This window comes from Martes martes, assembly GCF_963455335.1.
Source record: "Martes martes genome assembly, chromosome: 8".
NCBI lineage: Eukaryota > Metazoa > Chordata > Mammalia > Carnivora > Mustelidae > Martes > Martes martes.
In genome coordinates, this window is record NC_137895.1 from 7,572,598 (window position 1) to 7,595,123 (window position 22,526).

At 60.0% G+C, this 22,526-nt stretch overlaps 2 protein-coding genes across 2 annotated transcripts in view; both read left to right on the forward strand.

Annotated features, from left to right (window-relative positions):
- RANGAP1 (Ran GTPase activating protein 1) overlaps positions 1–9,038 on the forward strand; it is a 30,934-nt gene extending 21,896 nt beyond the window's left edge. Inside the window, exons 9-16 of the mRNA XM_080810739.1 lie at positions 144–243; positions 341–425; positions 1,454–1,646; positions 2,539–2,658; positions 4,337–4,439; positions 5,660–5,748; positions 5,976–6,097; positions 7,982–9,038. Of these exons, the coding sequence (XP_080666865.1) occupies positions 144–243; positions 341–425; positions 1,454–1,646; positions 2,539–2,658; positions 4,337–4,439; positions 5,660–5,748; positions 5,976–6,097; positions 7,982–8,051 (882 nt within the window). The 3' untranslated portion in view covers positions 8,052–9,038. The remainder of the gene's footprint in view (positions 1–143; positions 244–340; positions 426–1,453; positions 1,647–2,538; positions 2,659–4,336; positions 4,440–5,659; positions 5,749–5,975; positions 6,098–7,981) is intronic.
- A 7,802-nt stretch (positions 9,039–16,840) lies between these two features.
- CHADL (chondroadherin like) lies at positions 16,841–22,108 on the forward strand (the record flags this gene model as incomplete). Its single annotated transcript, XM_080812321.1, has 4 exons — positions 16,841–16,921; positions 17,578–19,281; positions 19,820–19,986; positions 20,676–22,108. 4 exons carry the CDS (start codon positions 16,841–16,843, stop codon positions 20,854–20,856), a joined length of 2,133 nt encoding a protein of 710 aa, XP_080668447.1. The 3' UTR covers positions 20,857–22,108.
- Between the last annotated feature and the right edge of the window lie 418 nt (positions 22,109–22,526).

Below are 22,526 nucleotides of genomic sequence, written 5' to 3' on the forward strand. Positions count from 1 at the left end.
TATTTTTGTCGCGGGTGTTAATATACCCAGCTGGAGGACAGAGCCTGCCTTACCCTCCCGTGGGGAAAACAGAGGCTTCACAGTAGGACCTGGTCCCCTGGCCTATGGTTCTTTTTGCCTCTACTCCTTCCTCTTATTTTTAGGAGCTGAACTTGTCGTTCTGTGAAATCAAGAGAGATGCTGCTGTGGCTGTCGCCGAGGCCGTGGCCGACAAGACCGAGCTGGAGAAGCTGGACCTCAACGGTAAGGGGGGCGGCGGCCTTGGCCCGGGCCTGCCAGGTGGGCCCTGCTGTCCTCTTGACCTTCCTTCCTCCTGTCACCCCCTCCCGCCCATGAACAGGCAACATGCTGGGAGAAGAGGGCTGCGAGCAGCTTCAGGAAGTGCTGGACGGCTTCAGCATGGCCAAGGTGCTGGCCTCCCTCAGGTACGGGGCTGTGAGCCAAGGCGCCTGTGGTTCTGCTTTTATTCGCTCTGAAACCGCTGTTTGAGCCCCTGTCTGTGCCAGGTGCTCTGCAAGGCGTCAGGGGTGCGAGAAGACCGTGAAGGTTTCTGACTCAGACTTTGTTCCGGTGGGACGGGTGGGCCCGGAACGTTGGGTTAGTGTGTGTTCAGCAAAGAGGCAGGAAGAGCCTGAGAACGGTCACCCTTTGGTACGGGTGAGCCGGGGGCCTTCAGAAGGGATGAGCTTTGATCTGAGCTGACCACTAAGGTGGGCAGCTGTGAAGTCGGGTCGGGGGGGGTGGGCTCACTCAGGATTGCTCGTACAATCAGACTTGGAGACGGGGTCTGGAAAGGAAGATGGTACAAGCGAGTGGGGAGTTCTGGGTTTGCAGAGCCCACGTGGAGCGGGAGCAGGGGTCGGGGTGGCGGGGGTGCCTCCTCCGTCTGGATGGGAGTCGTGCGGGCCGTCAGCATCCAGTTCCCTCTGCCCTTCTAGCCCCCAGATCTCCTTCATTCACCTGCAGCCCCTCACTTGTGTCCCCTCAGGGCTAGGCCGGTGCTGCCGCTGAGAACCGGGGGCTCAGAGATGGCCTCAAGAGGCTCGTGGTCCCAGAGGCCCCCCCTTCCCCTGTCCCCCGCAGCCGCAGCTTTCTGTGGGCAGTGAGACACGGGTGGCACAGTCTTGGGATCTCAGCCTGGGCAGTGTTCCTGCCAAGCCCTCAGCTGTGGCAGACCATTTTTTTTTCTGTTGTTTCCCCAGTGGGACTGGGGCCCATGCGGGACAGGGATGAGATCGGGTTTTTCTGCGCTCACAACGTGGGCTTCCCTGGGGGAGCAGTGGGCTTCCTGATGACCCACGTGGCCCCCCCCACCCTGGGAGCAGCTGCTCCCCCAGGCCTCTGTGGGTTCCCTCCCACCTGCCTGGGGTCTGTGGGTGTGTGGAGCCAGGCCTCGGGGCCAACGGAGGCCACTGGGCAGGGAGGGTCTGCTTTAGCCAACTCCCCTCTGCAGTGATGATGAGGGCGAGGATGAGGAGGAGGAGGAGGAGGAAGAGGAGGAGGAAGAGGAAGGAGAAGAAGAGGAGGAAGAGGAAGAAGATGAGGAGGAGGAGGAGGAAGAGGAGGAGGAGGAGGAAGAGCCACAGCAGGGGCAAGGAGAGGAGTCATCCACACCATCAAGGAAGATTCTGGACCCAAACAGTGGAGTGAGTTCCTTGTCGTTTGCCAGGGTCAGAGCCCGGGCCCTTGGATGTGAAATCCCGAGGCGTCTTCATGGGGTGGTGGGTGTGGAATCCACTTAGGTACCCTGGGTGCAAAGTGTTTTTGAACACACACGCCTGTGAGTAAAAGAAGGAAATGTGGCTGTACTGCTCTCTGCTTACGCTGTCCCCGGCACAGGGACGTTCATTTGTGCACTGTGACGGGGTTGTAGCGTGTGTTACACAGCTGCACTGTTTCTTACGAAACACGTATAAATATTTCTGGAAGAATAGGGTAAAAATCAGCACAAATAGAAACTCTTTTCCTATCCATTTAGGTGACCCGTAGGGACAGCCCCCTGTTCTGGAGACTGTGGCCCAACTGGGACACTTGGTGTCCCGCTTGCTTCACTAAGAGGCTGATGTCGACAGGACGGCCGTAGTCTGTTCCCTCACAGACTCCCAAGTGCAGCTTCTGGACAACTACGGGTCGGACAAGGACCCCCGCGCTCACGTTGAATTTCACTCTTTTCCCAGTTTAGGAAAGCATTTGAGCCAATGACTGGGCACCTCTGGTGCGTCCCCCGGCTCCACTCGAGTTCCTGGTGGGGTCCCCTTTCGCCCCCACATGCCTCCTGCGTCACTTCTGGGACATCGTGTGTCCCAGGGAGGAGCCACTTGGCCTAAAGAGGGGGCTCGCCCCCACCCCAGAGGCTCCTGCACTAGGAACCAGTCAGGGAAGCATCTGTGGGCCCCTCAGCCTTTAGGGGCCTGCCTGTGAGCGGGAGGGAGAAGACTGGACTCCGAGCCGTAGGCCCCCGGAGTGAGGGGTGCGTGTTCTGGGTGAGGAGTCTGGGTTCGGACCTCTCCAGAGCCATCTGTGCCCCCTGTCCCTCAGGAGCCGGCCGCCGTGCTGTCCACCCCGCCGCCCGCAGACGTCTCCACGTTCCTGGCTTTCCCCTCTCCGGAGAAGCTGCTGCGCCTCGGACCCAAGAGCTCAGTGCTGATAGCCCAGCAGGTGGGTAACGGCGCCGCCAGCTCCAGGCCCGTGCGAGCTGCGGTTTCAGGAGCCGCAGGAAGGCGGGGATCAGCAGAGCCCCGGCTTGGGAGGGGATGCTGCCAGTGGGAGCGGGGGACTGCCCGGTGTTTGTGTGTGTTTTAGTTTCGGGGGCAGAGTTTAGTGACTCATCGGTTGCCTGAACACCCCGTGTTCGTGTGATCAAGTGTCCTCCTTAATGCCCGCCCCCCCGTCACCCCGTCCCCTCCCCCACCTGACTCGGTTTGTTCCTGGTAGGTGAGAGTCTCGTGGTTTGCTTTTCTCTCTGTTCTTACTTTTCCTTCCCTTCCTCTATGTTCATCTGTTTTGTTTCTTGAAGTCCACATATGGGTGAAATCATATATTTGGTTTTTTCAGACTTATTTTGCTTAGCATAATATTCTCTAGTTCCATCCACATCATCGCAGATTGTGACAGATTCCATTTTTGACGGCTGAGTACTGCTCCGTTTGTATATATCGCCCATCCTTATCCAAGCTTCATCTGTCGATGCGCAGCTGGGCTCTTTGCCTAGTTTGGCTACAGCGTAGCCACCGTAAGCACCAAGGTGCAGGGACCCCTTCAGATCACTGTGTTTGTATCCTCTGGGTAGATACGTAGGTGTTTGATTTTTAAACCCACAGAAACACGAGTGAGCGTGACCCGCGTGTCTGTCTGCCTCCGGGGGCTGCAGATGATGCGCCACTGGGAACGCGCGAGGGCCACCAACGGGCAGGCACACGCCAACTGGTGACACCTGGAGAGTTAGGGAGTTCTCCCAGGACCCTCTGGTGCGCACACACCTAGGCTCCGCCTCCCACCCTTGTCCTCCTGGGGCTCCCGCGGAGGCCACGTGCCTGCCGGGCCCTTGCCGCAGCCTCGCGTGTTGGCTCGCTGCCCGGATCGTCCGCGGCGGCTGTCAGGCACCTCCTGTCTGCCAGGCACTGTCCTGAGTCTTCCGACGTGGTTCTGGTATTGAAGCCTTTTGGCAGCCCACCATGTGGACCCTATTACCGTGTGTTACAGATGAGGAAACAGAGTTTTGATGAGCATACGTGATAAATGCAGAGAAATTGAATGGGCCCGCTCTCTGAGCTGCCTTGGCATTTTGGCTGATGTCCTTTTTATGTTTTATTTGTGTTCTTTCCTTCCTTCCCGTGATACATGGGATGAAAGGCCCACTTTTTTCTCTAATACCATTCGTCATCTCCTGTTGAGATGCGTCAGCAAAACTGTCAGCAAAACCGTTGTCGTGCCCTCCGTCCCCGTGAGTGGAGGTCACACTTAGGCCTGCGCTGTGTCTGGACACTCACGTTGTTTCCCCTTGTCTCCACCTCCGTGAGGTTAAGCTTCTTTGCTCGTGAGTGTTGTCTCTGCATTATCTGTTCAGCTTAGATTATCCGAAGGGGCCCACTGGGTCGTGGGAATGACCGTGGTCGCGTGGACTCACGGGCTGTGTGGACTACATACCGCTGTGGGCCAGGCCCGTGCCTAGCTCCAGGCGACAGCGCAAGGTGAGGCAGGACCCATCCTTGCCCCTCCCTCCCCCACCGGAGGCCTTGGCGGGACACAGGCCTCCTCCAGCCAGCGGCGTTGTGCAGTCACACCTTCCCTGGAGCTCTGGCCCCTGGTGACCAGCCGTTGTCTCCTGTGTCCTCAGACTGACACCTCTGACCCAGAAAAGGTGGTCTCTGCCTTCCTGAAGGTGTCCTCTGTGTTTAAGGACGAAGCCGCCGTGAGGACGGCCGTGCAGGACGCAGTAGGTAAGGCGGCTTGGCGCGGGCGTGGCTGGCTCTGCCTCCTTGCTGCCTCAGGGCTCAGGCGACGTTTCTAGTGGCTGGAGCCCCTGGTCGCATTGCTGAGGTGTGCGCGGCTCTCCGCCCTCTTCTGCCTGGTCTCCTGTTGGGTTCTTGTGGTGGAGCAGGCTAGCTGCGGTCCTCTCTTATTTTTTGCGGATGGGGGAACCGAGGCCTTTCCAGAGCCGTGCAGTTATGTCTAGTTAGATCTCATCCAGGTGGCATCTGCTGTAGGAAGACCAGATGACAGCCCCAAGGCCCTTCAGGGGACAGTCCGCCCAGAGGAGAGGTCGTGAGCTTTTGTCCTCATCTGTGAGCCTCTGCACAGTCCCCTCCACCTGGAAGCCTGCGGGATGCCTGCTTTCCCCGCAACATTCCCGGGGCTTCCCGAGAGCTCTCTCGTCCGGTCGTGACCCTCCGTCGCTACCCCACTCCCTCTGCTGCTTCCGTGACAGCACCTGTCCCCTGCCACCTTGAGCACGCATGTGTGAGCCCCGCCGGGTGGGCCAGGCTTGGTCAGGCAGGGAGGGGAGGAAGAGCTCAGCACGGGGAACAGGGCAGAGAGGAGTGGGGCTCCGTGTGGCGCTTTGACCAGGACTGGTGCGCTGTGGGCAGCATTGAGGCGGGAGGGCCGGTGGGGAGCGAGGCCGGGTAGGCTGGCGAGGGCGGGTGGATCCCCTAGGTCTGCTCCTTGTGGGCCCGGCCCCATGCGCATTGATGGGAACAAATTACCTGAATTCTGTTCCCCAGAACAGCTGCTTGGCAGCGCGTAGCCACACAGTGTCCGTAGACCCCCACCCCTCCTTTCCTTCCCTTCTCTGCTCATCCCCCTTTGCCCCCACAGAGCGGCTGAAACCTCCCCCCGGGTGATCTGCTTCCCTTCATCTCCACCCCCACCGCCCCCCACCCCTGCCAGCCCCGGTCACGCAAGGTTCCCAAGCCCCTTCTCAGTGTGTGAGGGCAGGACGAGAAGGGCAAGGTGTCACAGTGGGCGGGCTGAGCCTTTCCCTCGGTGCTGGCTGTCCCCTTAGCCTGGGACCCGTGACCGCAGTCTGCCGCCCCGTGTTGGGCTGACTCGTGCAGGAGGCGGGCCCCAGCCCGCGTGTGCCGAGGCTGCGTGCCCTTGGCTGGTGGGCAGCTGTTCGCTGCGACAAACTTGCTGCCCCATGGCCGCTTCTGCGTTGCAGATGCCTTGATGAAGAAAGCCTTCAGCGCCCCCTCCTTCAACTCCAACGCCTTCCTCACCCGGCTCCTTATTCACATGGGTCTCCTCAAGGTGCGGCTGCGGGGGCGGGAGGGGGGACACCAGGGGCAGCTCGGGCCACGCCTACCCACCCACCCCCACCCATACCAGAGTCCTGCGCGGGCCCGGGGCCGTTTAAGCCCCCTCCCTTCATGATGGGACTCAGCTCGACCTCAGCCACGGGGCTCTCTCGGAGGGGGCTTCCCACCCCAGGGGCCCTTGTAGCTCACTCTGCCTTGTGCTGTGTGTTCCCTTCACAGAGTGAAGATAAGATCAAGGCCATTGCCAACTTGTACGGCCCTCTGATGGCGCTGAACCACATGGTGCAGCAGGACTACTTTCCCAAGGCCCTCGCACCCCTGCTGCTGGCATTCGTGACCAAGTGAGTGTGCCCTCGCAGCCCCCAGGGCAGCCGCACCCCGCGCGTGCAACGCCTAGTCCGTGCAGGCTTCCCGTTGTGCGGGGCTGTCAGCATCTGTGGTTAAGTGTCTCCCCCGGTGCCTTTTCCTGAGAGAGAGGACGTGGATTGGCCCCCCGTCTCCTCACGAGGAAGCAGCACCGGAGAGTTAAGGCGTTTGCCCGGGTTCGCTGTGCTGGTCCGTGTCCCGTCCTCAGTGATGTCTCTGGGAGCAGTTCTGTGTCTGTTCCCTGGGCCACAGGGCTAAAGCTAGAGGCGCCTGTCACACCCGCCTGCTGCAGCCACGGGCCTCTCGCCTGCAGACGCCAGATGCTCAGAGCCTGGAAACCTTCGCCTTGTCCTGCAGGAGGGTCCTGGGCCGTGGTGGGGCAGTGGCCACGTTGGGTAACACGGAGCCTTCAGCCCCCAGCGCCTGTGAGGGACGCGTCAGAAGGCTCATCCCCGCCCTCACTGAGGTCCTCTGTGGTCCTGGCCTTCCTCGGGCCTTAGTCTCCCTGTTTGCCCACCAAGCTGTTGAATGAGGTTGTCTCTGGCGGCTCGGACCCTCCACACTTCCTGGGAATCCAGTGCCTTGGGGGACGGTGGGCAGGGGCAGGGGAGAGAGCGCAGTCCTTGCCTGGCGGAGGTGAATGAGTGTCGTGGGGTCGACTGGCTCCGTGTGGTGAGGGTCCCCGGCCAGGTTCCATGACTGTCGGCGCCACGGCCTCTTGGCCACCGTGACATCTTGCGGTCCGTTGTGCTCCTTGGGGCTCGTCCTCTCGTATGTCTGCCCACCTGCCACCACCACACCTACCCCCTGCCGCCGCTGTGGCCGACGCCACCCCTGCCGTGACAGCTAGACTGGCCCTTGTGAAAAGTCGAGCTGTGGACGCCTGGCTGGCCCAGTCGGTGGAGCCTGTGACTCTCGATCTTGGGGTCACGAGTTCGAGCCCCGTGCTGGGTGAAGAGCTGAGTGTTTGGCCCCTCTGCCGGAGTCCAGGGCAGGCCCTCACCCTGGCTGCAGCTCCGTGGCCCTGCCCGCCGTCCCCCGCCCAGGTGCACTCCCCCGTGCCTGTTCCCACAGCACGGGCTTAGTTCCTTGGAGCATCTCCTGGCCCTGGCCCTGGCCCTGGCCCTGGCCCTGGCCTTGGCCCTGCCTGCCACCACCTGACAGAGCCCCGTTCCTTTCAGCCTCCAGTCAGAATGGTTCCTTTTGCCTTTCGGTTGCCCTTGGGCTGGGCGTGGACCCACAAGAAGAGACCCTCGCCCTTGGCCCTGTTGGTCAGTGGCAGGCTGTGTGCCCCACCCCCAGTACAGGCCTCTCTCTGTTCCACTTCAAAGAGGGGGATTGGTAAAAGCTGTCCCTTAGGCCCCCTTTGAGGTGACTGAGTGACCATAGAGTGACAGGCACGTTCCCCCTCCCTCGACTCCTGGCCCAGTGGTCTGGTCAGGCGTCTGTGGGCCGCACATCCTGGCTGCACCCCACACTCGCCAAGCCTCCTTTCTTTCTCTGTAGTGAGATTCATGATCTTGACGGTGACAGTGGCCAGCGCTTTATCTGTGAGGGCCCTGTGGCCGCTGGAAGGGCCCTCGCACAGGCTGCCGGGTGGAGAGTAGGGCCTGGGTTCGCGCCGCTCTGAGCTGCACACACAGCCCACCCTGCAGCGTACAGAAGGCGGGCTCCTGACATCTCCCCCGCAGAGTCATCGGGAAGGTCAGAGAAACAGAGTCTGGCACCTTCCCGGCCTCAGAAACGGCCCCCAGCCCCCCTCCACAGTGGGGAGGGTGGCCCTGCTGCAGCGTGAGGTGTCCGGCCTGAGCTGTGTGGGTTCCCTCCCGCCCCCTACATTGACTCTTTTCTCCTCACAGGCCCAATGGTGCCCTGGAGTCGTGCTCCTTTGCCCGCCACAGTCTGCTGCAGACGCTGTACAAGGTCTAGATGCGAAGCCAGTCCCCCCCCCCCCCCCCCAGCCCGTGGCCCGGACCAATGACTTGGGAAGGGACGCGGATGAAGGACTGTAGCCAGCCAGAGGCAGGGAGGGTCTTTGTTGCTTGTGTCGTGTCGGTCCCCGCGTGTGCGTGTCGGTGTGGTGCGTGTGCAGGTGTGCGCTTCCTGTCAGGGTTGGGGTTTTTAATGTCTCCCTGCTGGACTGGCCCTGGTCCCGCTGGAGGGGAGCTGGCCCCCCGAAAGGGCCGCAAGCTGCTCTGCCATTAAACTCCTTGCCATCTGAGGGCGCTCTGCTGATCCGCGCCTCCAGCCCGAGGCCCTGGTGGCTGTCCTCTCCCACCTTGCCTTCCCTGCCCTGCTGGGCTGCCCCAAAGCCTGGGGAGCTGCTGTCTGTCTGCCATCCCTTCTCTCCGTGTCGCGGCTGGGCTGCGTTTCCCGCCCCCCGCGCGGGGCTGCTCACTTAGTGGCCGACTTTGCTCCTTGTCACTAAGCCCTGGTCCCGTGGCCACTGCCATCCACGCTGTCCATCACTGCTGGGCTGATCTCTCGGCCTGGACTGCAGAGACTGCCACGGGCGTGGGCCCATGGGACGGTCAGCAGAAGGCAAGACTCTGGTTCCCAGGCCATGTGGACAGGATGCGAAGCCAGCGGCAGACCCTGGGGGTCTAGAAGCAGGACTTGCTGGGTGGATGGTGCGGGCTCCAGACCCAGTGGGGCCCGCGCCTTGCTCCTGAGATGTCTGTGACGGGCCTGGGGGCCGCGCTGGAGGGGGTGCTCTTTGGCAGGCCCAAACCTGGTCTCCGGCCCCCGGGGGCGGGGCCCACAGAGCCTGAGCCGCGGCTCAGAGGCTCCTAAAGGACCAGGACAGGGTGGGGACTGCGCTGGAGCCGCCCCCCCCACACTCTGTGTTTTCCCCTTTGCGCTCTTTGTGTGTCTGGGCTGTGCCCGGGGCTTCACAAATAAAGTCATCTGTGGCAAGCGTGGGGACTGAGCCGTCTTTCACCTTAAGGTGGATAGTTGGGGCTTAGTACCTGGAGTCCCACCTCAGTCCGTATGGGTTCGTCCATCCACAGAAGCACCCCTGCGCCCACCTTGTATCATCCCATGGGGCACGGACGTGCCAGCTCCCCGTGGACAGCTGGGCAGTTCATGCCCAGGAGCGGGCCACGAGTCCTGGGGGTCAGGGAGCGTGGAAGGATCTCCTCCTCTGGGCACCGAGGGTCCGGAGCTGGGCCCGTTTCAGCTGTCCAGCCTCATCTTACCCTTTACCGAGCCTTTGGGCTGTAGTGCCCCCAGCCCCTGCATTGCTCCGTCGATGGACCTGGCTAAGCCAGACACTGTCCGGATTTTGCCACAAGCCTCACTGGCTGCACGGTCAGGAACCACCAGGTCTGGCTAGCAAGGTCATGTCGCAGGGTTGAGCTTGGCTGGGAAGCCACCATGGGGTGTCTGGCCGTAGGGCTTGGGGTGGAGGGCACCTCCCTTGGGGTCCTTCCTTCCCTTTGCCTCATGTGGTGGGAGGACAGCTAAGCAGACCCTCCTTACCACCTGCCTGAGACAGCAGGCACGCCTGGGGAGCCCGTGCCTCCCCTTGAATTCAAGAGGTCCCTCCAAGCTTTCTAAGGGGCAGCGTTTCCTGATTGGCCATGGGCCGCTCAGGCAACAGGCACTGTCTTGGCTGGGTGGTGGCAGAGATACCCACGCCTTGCCCCGCTACGCCCTGCTCCGTGAGGTGATACGGCAGAAGGCAGGTAGAGGTCTGACCAACCCCAACCCCCACCCCTTCGCCAGGCCCTGTTTTGAGCTCTGGGCCACAGGCACAACTTTTGGGGGGCTCCCAGTCTGGCGCAGGAGACTAACAGCCATGGCCCAGTGTAAGGGATGGTGGGCAGTGAGGTCAGGGAAGTCTTCAAGAGTTAGGGGTGCCCGGGTGGCTTAGTTGAGCATCCGACTCTTGATTTCAGCTCAGGTCATGATCTCAGGGTCGTGAGCTCAAGCCCCACGTCCAGCTCTGCGCTCGGCAGGGAGTCTGCTTGAGGTTCCCTCTCCCTCGTCCTCTGCCGCTCCCCTGCTCCTGCGCACGTGCTCGCCCTCAAATCTTAAAACAGAAGGGGCGCAAGAGCTGAGTGGAGACTCCAGTAGAACTTCTCACAGGTGATCATTTAACAGATGGAGAAACTGAGCCTCAGGGCTGGTTCTCTAGCCTGGCGCTCCCTTCCACGGTGCCTGGTGCCGGCCCTGTGGCCTCCGAGGTTTGGAAGGCACAAGCTTCAGTTCAGACTGAGAAGTGCACCACGGATCTCACCGGGCCTTGCAGGAGGCCGGCGCTGCCTGGCTGCTCGGACCCACACACCGCGGAGGGTCCTGTTGGTGTCGGGTACAGGCCCCAGCCCCTACCCAGTCCTTCACACCAGCTCAGGGTTCGAGACTCCCGACAGCTGCAGGTGCAGGGGAGGGCCTGGGGCTCAGCCTTTAACTCGGCCGCCTGTTTGTTGAGAGCTGTGTAGCCTTTGGAAGTTCCCCTCACTCGGCGCTTCCAAGACCTACAGGCGACCCTGAGATGACACAGGCCTCGGGACCCAGAGCGCTGCGACTTGGGATCTGCAAGATCAGAGATGCCTCGGCCGAGACGGCAGAAGGGATGGCCGGTACGAAAGGCCTGCTCAGCCCGAGGCTGTTCTCACTAAAGCCCAACCGTGGGCTTGGGGCTAAAGCAGCAATAATTCCCTTCCGAAGCTCCGACTAGAAAATCCCCAGGAAGCACGGCCACAGGTGCTCCCAGGTAGCACTTCCCGGTCACAAGAACCTAGAAATGACTCAGGCCAAAAACGCATCAACTCTGGCTACGCACGTGCCGTGGGTGAATCCGGAAGGACGCTGAGTGAAGAAAATCGGTACATGCCATGGGTTCAAAAGCTGCTGTGTGTAGGCGCGCGCGCGCGTGTGTGTGCGTGTGTGTGTGTGTGGGGTGAGCCCAGCGCTCAAGGTAGCAGTTCGTCTGGGGAAGGCAGGGGACAGGATAGGGTGGAAGGACGGTCACACCATGGTCACCCACCAGACATTCAAAATGATCCACACCTATTCATCTAAGAGCCAGGTTTTTTTTTTTTTTTTTAAAGGAGGTAAAGTGAAAGAGCATTGTTTTTTGACGTCAACAAAAGCACAAGGCGTAAGGACATTTGCCTCTGTCAAGATAGAAAGTGAAACACAATGACCAAAAATAAGGACTGGCAAGGTCAGAGAATACAGGACTCCTCCGTCTGTCGTGCGAGGGTTCGTGTTGGGAATGGTACGTCCAGCTGAAAATCGGGCAAAGGATAGCAACAGGCAGTTCACCGAGGATGCAACCTGAGAAGCAAAAAAGATGTTTCCCTTCACTGGAAATCAAGGAAATGCAAAATAAAACCCCAGAGATGCCGTTTCGGACCAGACTGGCAGATGTCACTAGAGGAGACCCCAGGAAAGAGCGGAGTCGCTGACATTCCGCATGTTGCCGGAGGGATATCAGACTAATAAAACCATGTCGGAGAGCGATCTGGCGGGGACTCGGTGAAGATCAGTGCAGCCTGTGACCCCAGATTCCATTTCTAAGGATCTTAGAGAAGCCCTTGTACATGGGCACAAGGTGACAAGTTAAAAGGGCAGTTTCATGAAAGATTCCAGAAAATAAGTAACCTCAGTGTCCACCCAGGAAAAAAATGGTTGATGACAGCATGTGAGGTGTACAGTGAGATAACGTGATGCAGTTACAGGGCTCGTGCCTGGCTCAGTCGGAAGAGCATGTGACTCTTGATCTCAGGGTTGTGAGTTTGACCCCCACGTTGGGTTTAGAGATTACTGAAATAAAAACTTCAAAAAAAATTTTTTAAAGATTTTTTTCATTTATTTGGGAGGGGGGAAAGAGAACAGGAGCAGGGGAGAGGGAGAAGCAGACTCTCCGCTGCGGGGAGGGGGGGCTGATGTGGGACTTGATCCCAGGGTCTGCAGATCATGACCTGAGCCAAAGGCAGAAGCTTAACAGACTGAACCACCCAGACGCCCTAAAAAAAAAAAAAATTTTTTTTTTTAATGCAGCAGTTAAAGTGAATACAGGAGATGCAGGAGCTGTCTGCACTCATGTGAATAAACCTTAAAAATGTTGGGTGAAAAAAACAAGTTTGCAAAACAGTATGTGCTGTCCATAGTTTAAAATTTTTAATGACCCATGTTCCAGTGAAGTTATATTTGCCTCAGGAAAGTGGTTGCCTCTGGGGGGAGAGGGAGGGAAGAGAACGAGACAAGGTGGAGAAAAGAGGGCTTCCAACTGCCTGCACTCCCACTTCGAGTGTGTGTGCACCCAAGGAGGGAAAGCGGGGACCCCAGCAGATAACCTGTCGGCCCACAAACACAGCAGCATTACAAGAGCCAAGAGATGGACGCAGCCTAGTGTCCATTAACGGGGACAGATGAAATGTGATTATTCCACAGGGGGGTGCAGTTGTTTGAGCGTCTGACTCTTCGTTTTGGCTCAGATCTGATCTCAGGGTCATGAGATCGAGCCCCGTGTCGGGCTCCACGTTCAGTAGGGAGTCTGCTTGGGTTTCTCTCTCCCTCTTCCTCTCCCCCACCCCCTGCTTTCTCTCTCTCACTAAAATAAATATAAATCTTCAAAAATACACACAGTGGAGTACTGTTCATTCATAAAAAGGAGGGGACTTCGGACACATGCCACGGCAGGGATGAGCCTTGAAGCAAGGTGCTCAGTGAAGGAAGCCAAACAGGAAAGGACGAGGAACACGTGATTGCACTGGTAAGGGGTAGCTCGGAGAGAGGTTCCTAGGGGCTGAAGGCAACGGAGAGTTACTGCCTCTTGGGTGTGAAGTTTTTCTGTTTGGGATGACGAAGAGTGTCTGGAAAGGGGTAGTGGTAATGGTCTGCACAGCATTGTGAATGCACGTAATGCCACTAAACGGTACAGTTACAGGGTTAAAATTGTAAATTTTATGTAATGTACATTTTACCACAATTTTAAAAATCCTAAATGTAAAAGACAAAACTACTGATCTTTAAGGAGTTGGCGTAGGTGAGTATCTTGAAGACCTTGGGAGAAAAAAAATTAATACATTAACCTGCATTTAGCCTCCTTGGTTTGCCGTTGCAGGATATTCACACGATGGATACTGTGTAGCAGTGAGAACAGGACTTTATTTACCACAAAGCATCATGGGGTGGGGGGGGGAGTGTCTGGGTGGCATAGCCAGTAAAACGTCCAACTCTTGGTGTTTGCACAGGTTATGAGCTCAGGGTCCCGGGATCGAGCTCCACACCCAGCTCCCTGCTCAGCGGGAAGCCAGCTTCTCCCTCTCCCACTCCCCCTGCTTGTGTTCCCTCTCTCGCGGTCTCTCGCTCTGTCAAATAAATAAAATCTTTAAAGAAATAAAAAATAAAATTATCATCTGATGCTATTATACCTCAGTAGGATGGCAAAAGTGCAAGACAGATGATAGCACTGGTGAGAGTGTGAAGCCATGGCGCTCCTACACAGCTGGCGAACGTGTAAATTGGTGCAAACCCTCAGACAAACTGTTTGGCAATAACCACTGAAGCCGAAAATAAGCACATTCTATGGCCAACAGTTCCACCCATCTGTGTGTCCCGACAGCGATGGGCTGCGCTGTGTTCTCCGAAAGACGTGCAACGGGCACGCCTGGGTGGCTCAGTCGGTTAAACGTCTGCCTTCGGCTCAGACCATGATCCCAGGGTTCCAGGATCGAGCCCCACTTCAGACTCCCTGCTCAGCGGAGAGCCCGCCTCTCCCTCTCCCTCTCCCCTCTCCCTCTGCTTGTGCACACTAGCTCACTCTCCTGCACGCTCTCTCTCAAATAAAATTTTTTTTAAAAAAGCAAAAACAAAAACGTGCAAACATTGTAAGCACCCCTCCTCATAATAGCCCCAGCCTGGAAACAGCCCAAATGTCCGTCAAGAGTGGAATGGATTCATTGCACCATGTGGTACCAAGAAGGTGGAGGTGAGAGTGGTCTGCCCGAGCAGGGAGGAATATTTTAGCACCAGCGTTGTTTAGAATCACCAGCATGTGATGACAATGAAAAGCAAACCAACTGTGTCCCATTGCATTTAAATTCCCTGTCGACCGCACACCCCCTCGTTCCCTGCATCTGGGGCAGATGGCTCCCCTGCCTCCCCCCATGCCACTCTTGTGGAATACTTATGGAATGGAGTGCTGAAATGCTATATGAAAATTAAACAAATCTTTAAAATACACATCACAGATGAAGCTCACAAACAGAATGCTGAATGGAAAAAAACCTGAAGAGTACACACACCGCGATGCGCTGACATGAAATTGGCCGAGTCTGTGGCATGGCACTATTTCTGGTCAAAACAAAAAAATCCAAGCAAACTGAATGCAAATCCACCAGAAATATGGATCTGAACAGTCACAGATGTATAAAAGTTTGCTATGGTTTACATAAACTGTTGCATTAAAAAAATTTTTTTTTGTTTTTGTTTAAGTAGGGTCCTTGCCCAGCGTGGAGCCCAATGTGGGGCTTGAACTCATGACCCTGAGATCATGATCTGAGCTAAGAGTCAGAGGTTTAACTGACTGAGCCACCCAGGTCCCCCTGTTGCATTTTTTTCTATTTTTTAAAAATTTATTTGACAGGCAGAGAGGCAGGCAGAGAGAGGGAGGGAAGCCAGGCCCCCTGCCAAGAGCCCAATGCGGGGCTTGATCCCAGGACCCTGAGCCACACAGGCGCCCCAGAGTCCACCATTCTTGAGCACCTATTATGTTCCCGCTGCCTACTGGACCCCCACAGCACCCCCGTGAGCTGGTTACTAATACTGGTTTTTCACAGCGCAGGGAATGAAGGCTCAGTGAGGGGCAGCCCCACCTGACAGCCCACAGTTGGGAGGGAGCCCAAGTGTGGGACCCACGGGCTGGCCTGGGGACGCCCCTCCCTGCCAGCCGGCCCAGGACCTGGCTGTCCGAGCTGGGCTCTCAGGCCTGGCCCACGATCCTGAGCCCTGAGCCGGCTCCGGGCGGGAGGCCCTGTAACTCCAGCCGCCTCTCCCGCCACTGCCCGCCCCTCCCTCACCTCGGCCTCAGGCTGGGCTGCCCACAATGCCTCCCATTCAGCCCCGTCCCCGCTGCCAGGCCTGCGGGCCCGACAGGGGGGCTCCCGCGGCATCCAGGCTGGGCGGGCAGTGCAAGGCGAGGCGGCATGGAGGGGTGAGCCTTTGGGCCCTGGGGGGCATCGGGGGTGTCTAGAGAAACTGAGGGGCTGCAGGCAAGCCCCTGGCCCTCTCTGGGCCTCTGACGGGTCGGGGAACGGGGGCTCTGGGATCTGCTGGGGGAGAGATTCTCCAGGGTGTCCCCGAATTGGTTTCTGAGGAAGGGGGTGAACGGGAGGGGGGGCTGCTGCTGCCAGCCGCCGTGGGCGCGTCTTTCGGGGCTTGTCTGAGAGCTCAGCGGGCCTCTGAACCCGGACACTTGTCCCTGAGGGATCTGTCCCCACAGGGCCCCCCTTTCCCAGTCCACCCTGAGCCTCGGGAGGATGCCAGCAGCCCTGGCCTTCAAGGGGCCTGGGACCTCAAGGAGGCTGAACACAGATGGTGACAAGCAGAGAGGAGGCTGAGGGTCAGGCCCAGCGCAGGCACGGGCGAGGGCTGCCCAGGGGACGCTATGCGGGCTGAGAACGGCAGGAGGATCTGGGGACTTAGCTGTCACAGGCGGTGAGGAGGAAGCTGTGTCGTGGGAGCCAAGGGCGACCCTGGAGAGTCTGGGCACATTCCAGGTGGGATCAGGAGTCAGGACTTGCCACCAAAGGCAGTGGGGAGATTCTGGAAGGTTTTAAGCTGGCGGTGTCAGAAGCCCGTCTGTATGGTGGATCGTTCCCTTCGGCTGGTGGTGGTGGGCAGTGTGGGGGAGCCAGGGGAGCCTCGGTGGCAGCGGTCACCCCTGAGGCAACGGGCCGTGGTTGTGGTTGTGAGGGGAAGGGCTCCCCCTGGCTGATGGATGCGTAATTTGGGGGAAGATGGACGGGGAAGGGGATGAAGCTACCCAAAGCACAGCCCAAGCCCTCAGCTCCCCGCATCCCAGTCCGGGCTGGTGGGCGGCATCGGATGGACGAAAGGGGAATAAACCGAGACCCAAGCCTCCTGCTCACCTGCCAGTATGGCTAGACCAGCCAGGATGTCCCCTCGAGCCTCTCGGCCCCCACAATACCTGCCCCACCGAGCCTTGCCTTACACACTCGGGCCCGGCCTGGGTCCCCCTCTGGCTGCAGGCCATCTTCTCACAGTAGGTGCCACTGTGCTCCCTGCCACCGTGCCTGGGGCACTGGCTGCTTCTCTCTCTGCCACTGGGAGGTCCAGGAGCCTCACCGCAGCCTGGGCACACCCTTTGAGCCCTCAGGTCACCCTTACCTTCAGCAAGGCTTCCCTGAGCCAAGGGAAGCCAAAGAGACTCACCAGGTCACCTATCTGAGCCTCAGTTTCCCCTAGTGTTAAACAAGGCTAGCAATAGAAACTTCGCTGCATGGAGCATTGTGAGACTCAGGGTAATGACGCCTTCGCTGCGGCCAAAGGAGGAAGACATCCAAGGGGCTCTGGAAACAGGAGCTGGGCTTGCTAAGTGGACAGCATGGGATGCTTGCCCCTGTGAACGACTGACCCTTCCTCCCTCTCCCAGGCCCCAGAGCGTCTCCCTGGTGGTGCTGCCGCTTCTGCTGCTGCCACTGGGCCCAGCCTGGCACACAGCTGCCCAACGCTGCCCACAGATGTGCATTTGCGACAATCCCAGACGGCATGTCGCCTGTCGGCACCAGAACCTCACTGAGGTGCCAAACGCCATCCCTGAGGTTAGCAGGGTGAGGGGGGCAGGGAGGACAACAGGAAGAGCCTGGGTTGGCACCAGTGGATCTGCCACTGCCTGGCTGGGAGACCTTAGCTTGTCACGTTTCCTCTCGAGCCTCAGTCTTCACATCTGTAAAATGGGAATAACCATCACCACTAGGGAAACAACCTATTTAAAATTCTATATGATTGGAACAAGTAGGTGACTTATAAGATAAACTGGGGCTCCTGGGTGGCTCAGTCAGTTAAGTGTCCGCCTTCGGCTCAGGTCATGATCCGAGGGTCCTGGGATTGAGTCCCCCATGGGGCTCTCTGCTCAGCAGGGGGCCGGCTTCTCCCTCTACCCCTCCCCTGCCTCGTGCTCTCTCTCTGACAAATAATCTTTAAAAAAAAAAAAAAAAGAAGAAGATAAATATTGAATTAATTACAAACCCAGAGAGAACGGGGCTATGCCGGACCAAGATCCGGTCTCTGCCCTGTGGAGTCAAAGCGGGAGGGGAAGAGAGAAAGTAAATGGGCAGCGCTGGTCCGATGTGAGAAGCGCCGGGCAGCTCGGAGCCGGGAGCCGGGTAAAGAGAACAAGGAAAAGGAGAGGGACGAGCACATGCGAGGCTGCAGGGCTCCGCCCCTCAGGGCCCCCAACCCCCCCCTCCCCGCGCAGCTGACGCAGAGGCTGGACCTCCAGGGCAGCGTGCTGAAGGGGATCCCCCCAGCGGCCTTCCGGGATCTGCCCCACCTGACCCATCTGGACCTGCGCCACTGCGGGCTGGAGCTGGTGGCCGAGGGCGCCTTCCGCGGCCTGGGCCGCCTGCTCCTGCTCAACCTGGCCTCCAACCGCCTCAGCTCGCTGCCGCAGGAGGCCCTGGATGGGCTGGGCTCGCTGCAGCGGCTGGAGCTCGAGGGCAACCGGCTGGAGGAGCTGCGGCCCGGGACGTTCGGGGCGCTGGGGGCGCTGGCCACGCTGAACCTGGCCCACAACGCGCTGGTCTACCTGCCGGCCATGGCCTTCCAGGGGCTGACGCGCATGCGCTGGCTGCGGCTGGCCCACAACGCGCTCAGCGTGCTGGCCCCCGAGGCCCTGGCCGGCCTGCCCGCGCTGCGCCGGCTCAGCCTGCACCACAACGAGCTGCAGGCCCTGCCCGGGCCCGCCCTGTCCCAGGCCCGCGCCCTGGCCCGCCTCGAGCTGGGCCACAACCCGTTCACCTACGTGGGCGAGGAGGACGGGCTGGCGCTGCCCGGCCTGCGGGAGCTGATGCTGGACCACGGCGCCCTGCAGGCCCTGGACGCCAGGGCCTTCGCCCGCTGCCCCCGCCTGCGCAGCCTGGACCTCCGCGGGAACCAGCTGGCCGCGCTGCCCCCGCTGCGGGGCCCCGGGCAGCTGCGCCGGCTGCGGCTGCAGGGCAACCCTCTGTGGTGCGGCTGTGAGGCCCGGCCGCTGCTCGAGTGGCTGGCGCGGGCGCGGGTGCGCTCGGACGGCACGTGCCGGGGGCCGCGGCGCCTGGGAGGGGAGGCCCTGGACGCCCTGAGGCCCGCGGACCTGCGCTGCCCCGGGGACAGGGCGGAGGAGGAGGAGGAGGCGGCGGAGTGGCAGGCGGCGCTGCGGCTCCGCGGCCCCCCTGGCGGCCCCCAAGAGGCCGAGGGGGCCGCGCGGCCCTGCCCGCGGGCCTGCGTGTGCGCCGCCGAGTCCCGGCACAGCGGCTGCGAGAGCCGGGGCCTGCGGGCCGTGCCCCGGGGCTTCCCCAGCGACACGCAGCTCCTGGACCTGAGGCGGAACCACTTCTCGTCGGTGCCGCCCGCGGCCTTCCCGGGCCTGGGCCGGCTCGTGTCGCTGCACCTGCAGCACTGCGGCCTCACCGAGCTGGCGGCGGGCGCCCTGGCGGGGCTGGGCAGCCTGATCTACCTCTACCTGTCGGACAACCAGCTCTCCGGCCTCAGCGCTGCCGCCCTGGAGGGGGCCCCGCGCCTTGGCTACCTGTACCTGGAGCGCAACCGCTTCGGGCAAGTGCCCGGGGCCGCCCTGCGCGCCCTGCCCGGCCTCTTCTCCCTGCATCTGCAGAGCAACGTCGTGGACCGCCTGGAACCCGGGGACCTGACGGGCCTGCCTGCCTTGCGCTGGCTCTACCTGAGCGGCAACCGCATCACCCAAGTGTCCCCTGGGGCGATAGGCCCAGCTCCGGAGCTGGAGAAGCTGCACCTGGACAGGAACCAGCTGCCAGCGGTGCCCACGGGGGCCTTGGAGGGGCTGCCTGCCCTCCTGGAGCTGCAGCTCTCGGGCAACCCGCTCGGAGGCCTGGCACATGGGGCCTTCGGGCCCGTGGCCGGGTCACTGCAGCACCTCTTCCTGAACGGCAGCGGCCTGGAGCAGGTGGGCTGGGGAGTGGAGGGGAGGGCCAGGCAGCCTGAGGCCCCACGCCGCATGCCGCATGCAGTCCCTCAGCAAACACTGCTGCCCCGCAGTCAGGTCTGAGGCTGGCCCCGGTGCCCCGGGATGAGCCAGAGGCTGTGCCTGCCCCCAGGGCGCTCTGGTGTGGTGACAGGCCAGCTGGATTCCAGGGCCACACCGGGAGGCCGGCCAGGGAGGGTACTGCCAGAACGAGGAGGAAAGAGGAAGGGGGTCCGTGGGGTTCTTGAGCGCTTTGAGGGCAGGGCTGGAGCCCCCAAGGGGATCTGCCATTATGAGGGTGTGTTCAGGTATAGAAAGAACCATGAACGTTTGGTGACACACCAAGGGCAGGCGCTTTGGGATCAGACCAGCCAGGGTTTCCATCCCTGCACTGCCCTTTCTCCTTGGGGCACCTTGGGCTCTCCGCTTGCCTTCTGCTGGGGGAGCCTGGGTCAACCCCCCAGGCTGGGCGAGATGGGCCCGGCAGGAGCTCACACCAAGGCTCGGCATCTCCTCGCAGATCTCCCCCAGGGCCTTTCTGGGTCTGGGGCCACGGCTGAGGAGCCTGCACCTGCAGAACAACCGGCTGCGGGCCCTGCCCGCCCTGCCCCATCTCAGCCGGCTGGAGCTCATCGACCTCAGCGGCAACCCCTTCCACTGTGACTGCCAGCTGCTCCCGCTGCACAGGTGGGCACCTCCACAGCCCCCCACCCCCGGGGAGCTGGGGACCCACCAGTGGCTCCCAGGCCCCACCCTCTCCCCCCGCCCCCCGGGCACCATGGCCGTGCCGCCGGGCATCTTCTGCGGGGAGGGTCCTGCCAGAGCCCGCTGCCGTGCCTGAGGGAGCCAGAAGTGCGTGGGGCTCGGGGTGGACTTCTTGGGGCCTGGATTCCCTCACTCGTCCTCCCAGCCTAGTGGGGCGGGACCTAATAAATATCTGTGGGCACTTCATTAATTTCGTAAGAAAGCAACAGGAACCCTGGAGTCCAGCAGAGCCGTAGACGGACTCTGGGCCCCATGACTTCTCTGTGCCATTCCCTCATCTGTAAAGGGGATGGGAAGGACCTCATGGGGGTTCGTGAGGATGACCCTGTGAGCTCGCATAGAGCGATTGATTTGAACAGTGTCCGGAGCACCCTAAGCTCTCTGGAACTATTTATTATTACTACTATCCCCTTTTTACAGACAAGGGATCTGAGGATTGAAGGGACTCCCTCTGAGTCCCCTAATTGGTGAGGGTCTGAGCCAGGATTCCCTCCAGAGTCTGCCCTCACCCACCAGGCTCCACGGCCCCCCAGTTCCCGAGGACCTCCTCGCTGCCCCCTCCCCAGGAAGGCTCGGCACAGCGGGTTCCCTGAACTCTCTCCTGTCCTCAGGTGGCTCATGGGGCTGAACCTGCGTGTGGGAGCCGCCTGTGCTACCCCTCCCGGTGCCCATGGCCAGAGGGTGAAGGCTGCAACTGCTGTCTTTGAAACCTGCCCAGGCTGGGCTGCCAGGAAGGCCAAGTGGATGCCCGGCCCCAGGTCCAGTGCCAGGAGAACCCCCACGAAGGGATGACGGCCGAGAGCAGACAAGGTTGGCCTGGGGGCAGGTTGGGGGAGGCCTTAGTGGGTGGGTCAGTTTCCGAAGAGCCCAGGGTAGCAAGGATCTGACTTCTCTTGGTCCTAATTCCTGTGGTTCCAGATCTGGACAATGACTCTGTCGCTTCCATTCCATGATATCTGTCCCCGCCCCTCACCTCCTCTACCTCTGGCTGGGCCCAGGTGGGTCTGTGAGGAAATGACTACATTGTCCCATCCTGTGGGACAGTGGCCTGAGAAGCCACAGAATACCCGGAGCCAACATTCTAGAAGCAATGCCCCTATGGCCAGATTTGCGGCTCATTGTTGATTCCAGCCCTTCCTGGCCTCTGGGGCCTGGCTCAGCCCTGGGACAGGAGGAGCAGGGGTGCCGTCGCTGTGGCCACCGCCTCCCGCTGGCCCCTGCTCTGTGTTGTTCCATCACCCACCTGACAATTATGTTCATGTACTTGAGCCCTCGGTTGTAGCAAAATCACAGCACACAGTGGAGGGTGAGGATATGGGGACCCTGGACTGTAGGGCCCCCTGCTGTGTGGTGAGGGCACCTGGAGGGTGTCTAGGGGAGAGGCCAGTCCTGAGAGGGAAACTGAGAACAGAAAAGTGGGTCCTGGTAAGACAGGGAGAGGGCTCAGCCTGGCCTGCCTAAGGAGCGCCATCCCCAGGACCTGGGTGCCTGGGGACTGGGAGGTGGTGTAGTAGCCCCCAGGGGCTGCTGTGACAAAGTACCACAAACTCGTTGGCTTAGGACAACAGACATTTTTGGCTCACTGTTCTCAGCAGTCTAGATGTCCACGGGGCTGCGCTCCCTCTGAGAGCTGTAGAGGAGATCCTTCTGAGCCCTTCCAGCTTCTGGTGGCCCCAGATGGTCCTTGGCTCGTGGCCACACAACTGCAGTCTCTACTTGACTTCACATGGCATCTCCCTGTCCCTCCACATCTTCCTACGAGATTGGAGTCCAAGTTCCCCCTTTTAGAAGGACAGGAGTCCTGTTGGATTAGGGCCCAACCCCATGACCTTGTTCTAACATGATTACCTCCGTGAAGACCCTATTTCTGGGGCGCCTGGGTGGCTCAGTGGGTTAAAGCCTCTGTTTTCAGCTCAGGTCATGATCCCAGGGTCCTGGGATCGAGCCCTACATCGGACTCTCTGCTCAGCAGGGAGCCTGCTTCCTCCTGCCTGCCTCTCTGCCTGCCAACTTGTGATCTGTCAAATAAATAAATAAAATATTTTAAAAAAATTTGTAATAAAAAAAGACCCTATTTCCAAGTAAGGTCTCATTCTCAGGTCTATCTTCTTTGGGGGAGGGGCACACAGCTCATAAGTGTTTCTAGTCAGGTAGGCTGGGAGGAAGGAACCTCTAGAAAGACCCCAAGCTGAAGGTGAGCAGTTGTGCCTTAGAGGACAGATCTGGAAGCAGCATTCATGACAATGGCATCAATCTTTGCGGACACTTTTGTGGCACCAACTTCCTGCCAGGTGAGGTGCTCCAAATAGCCCTGGAGTTATAGGTTTTTCTTTTTCTTTTTAAAGATTTGACAGAGAGGTCACAAGTAGGCAGAGAGGCAGGCAGAGAGAGAGGAGGAAGCAGGCCACCTGCTGAGCAGAGAGCCCGATGCCATGACCCTGAGATATGACCTGAGCTGAAGG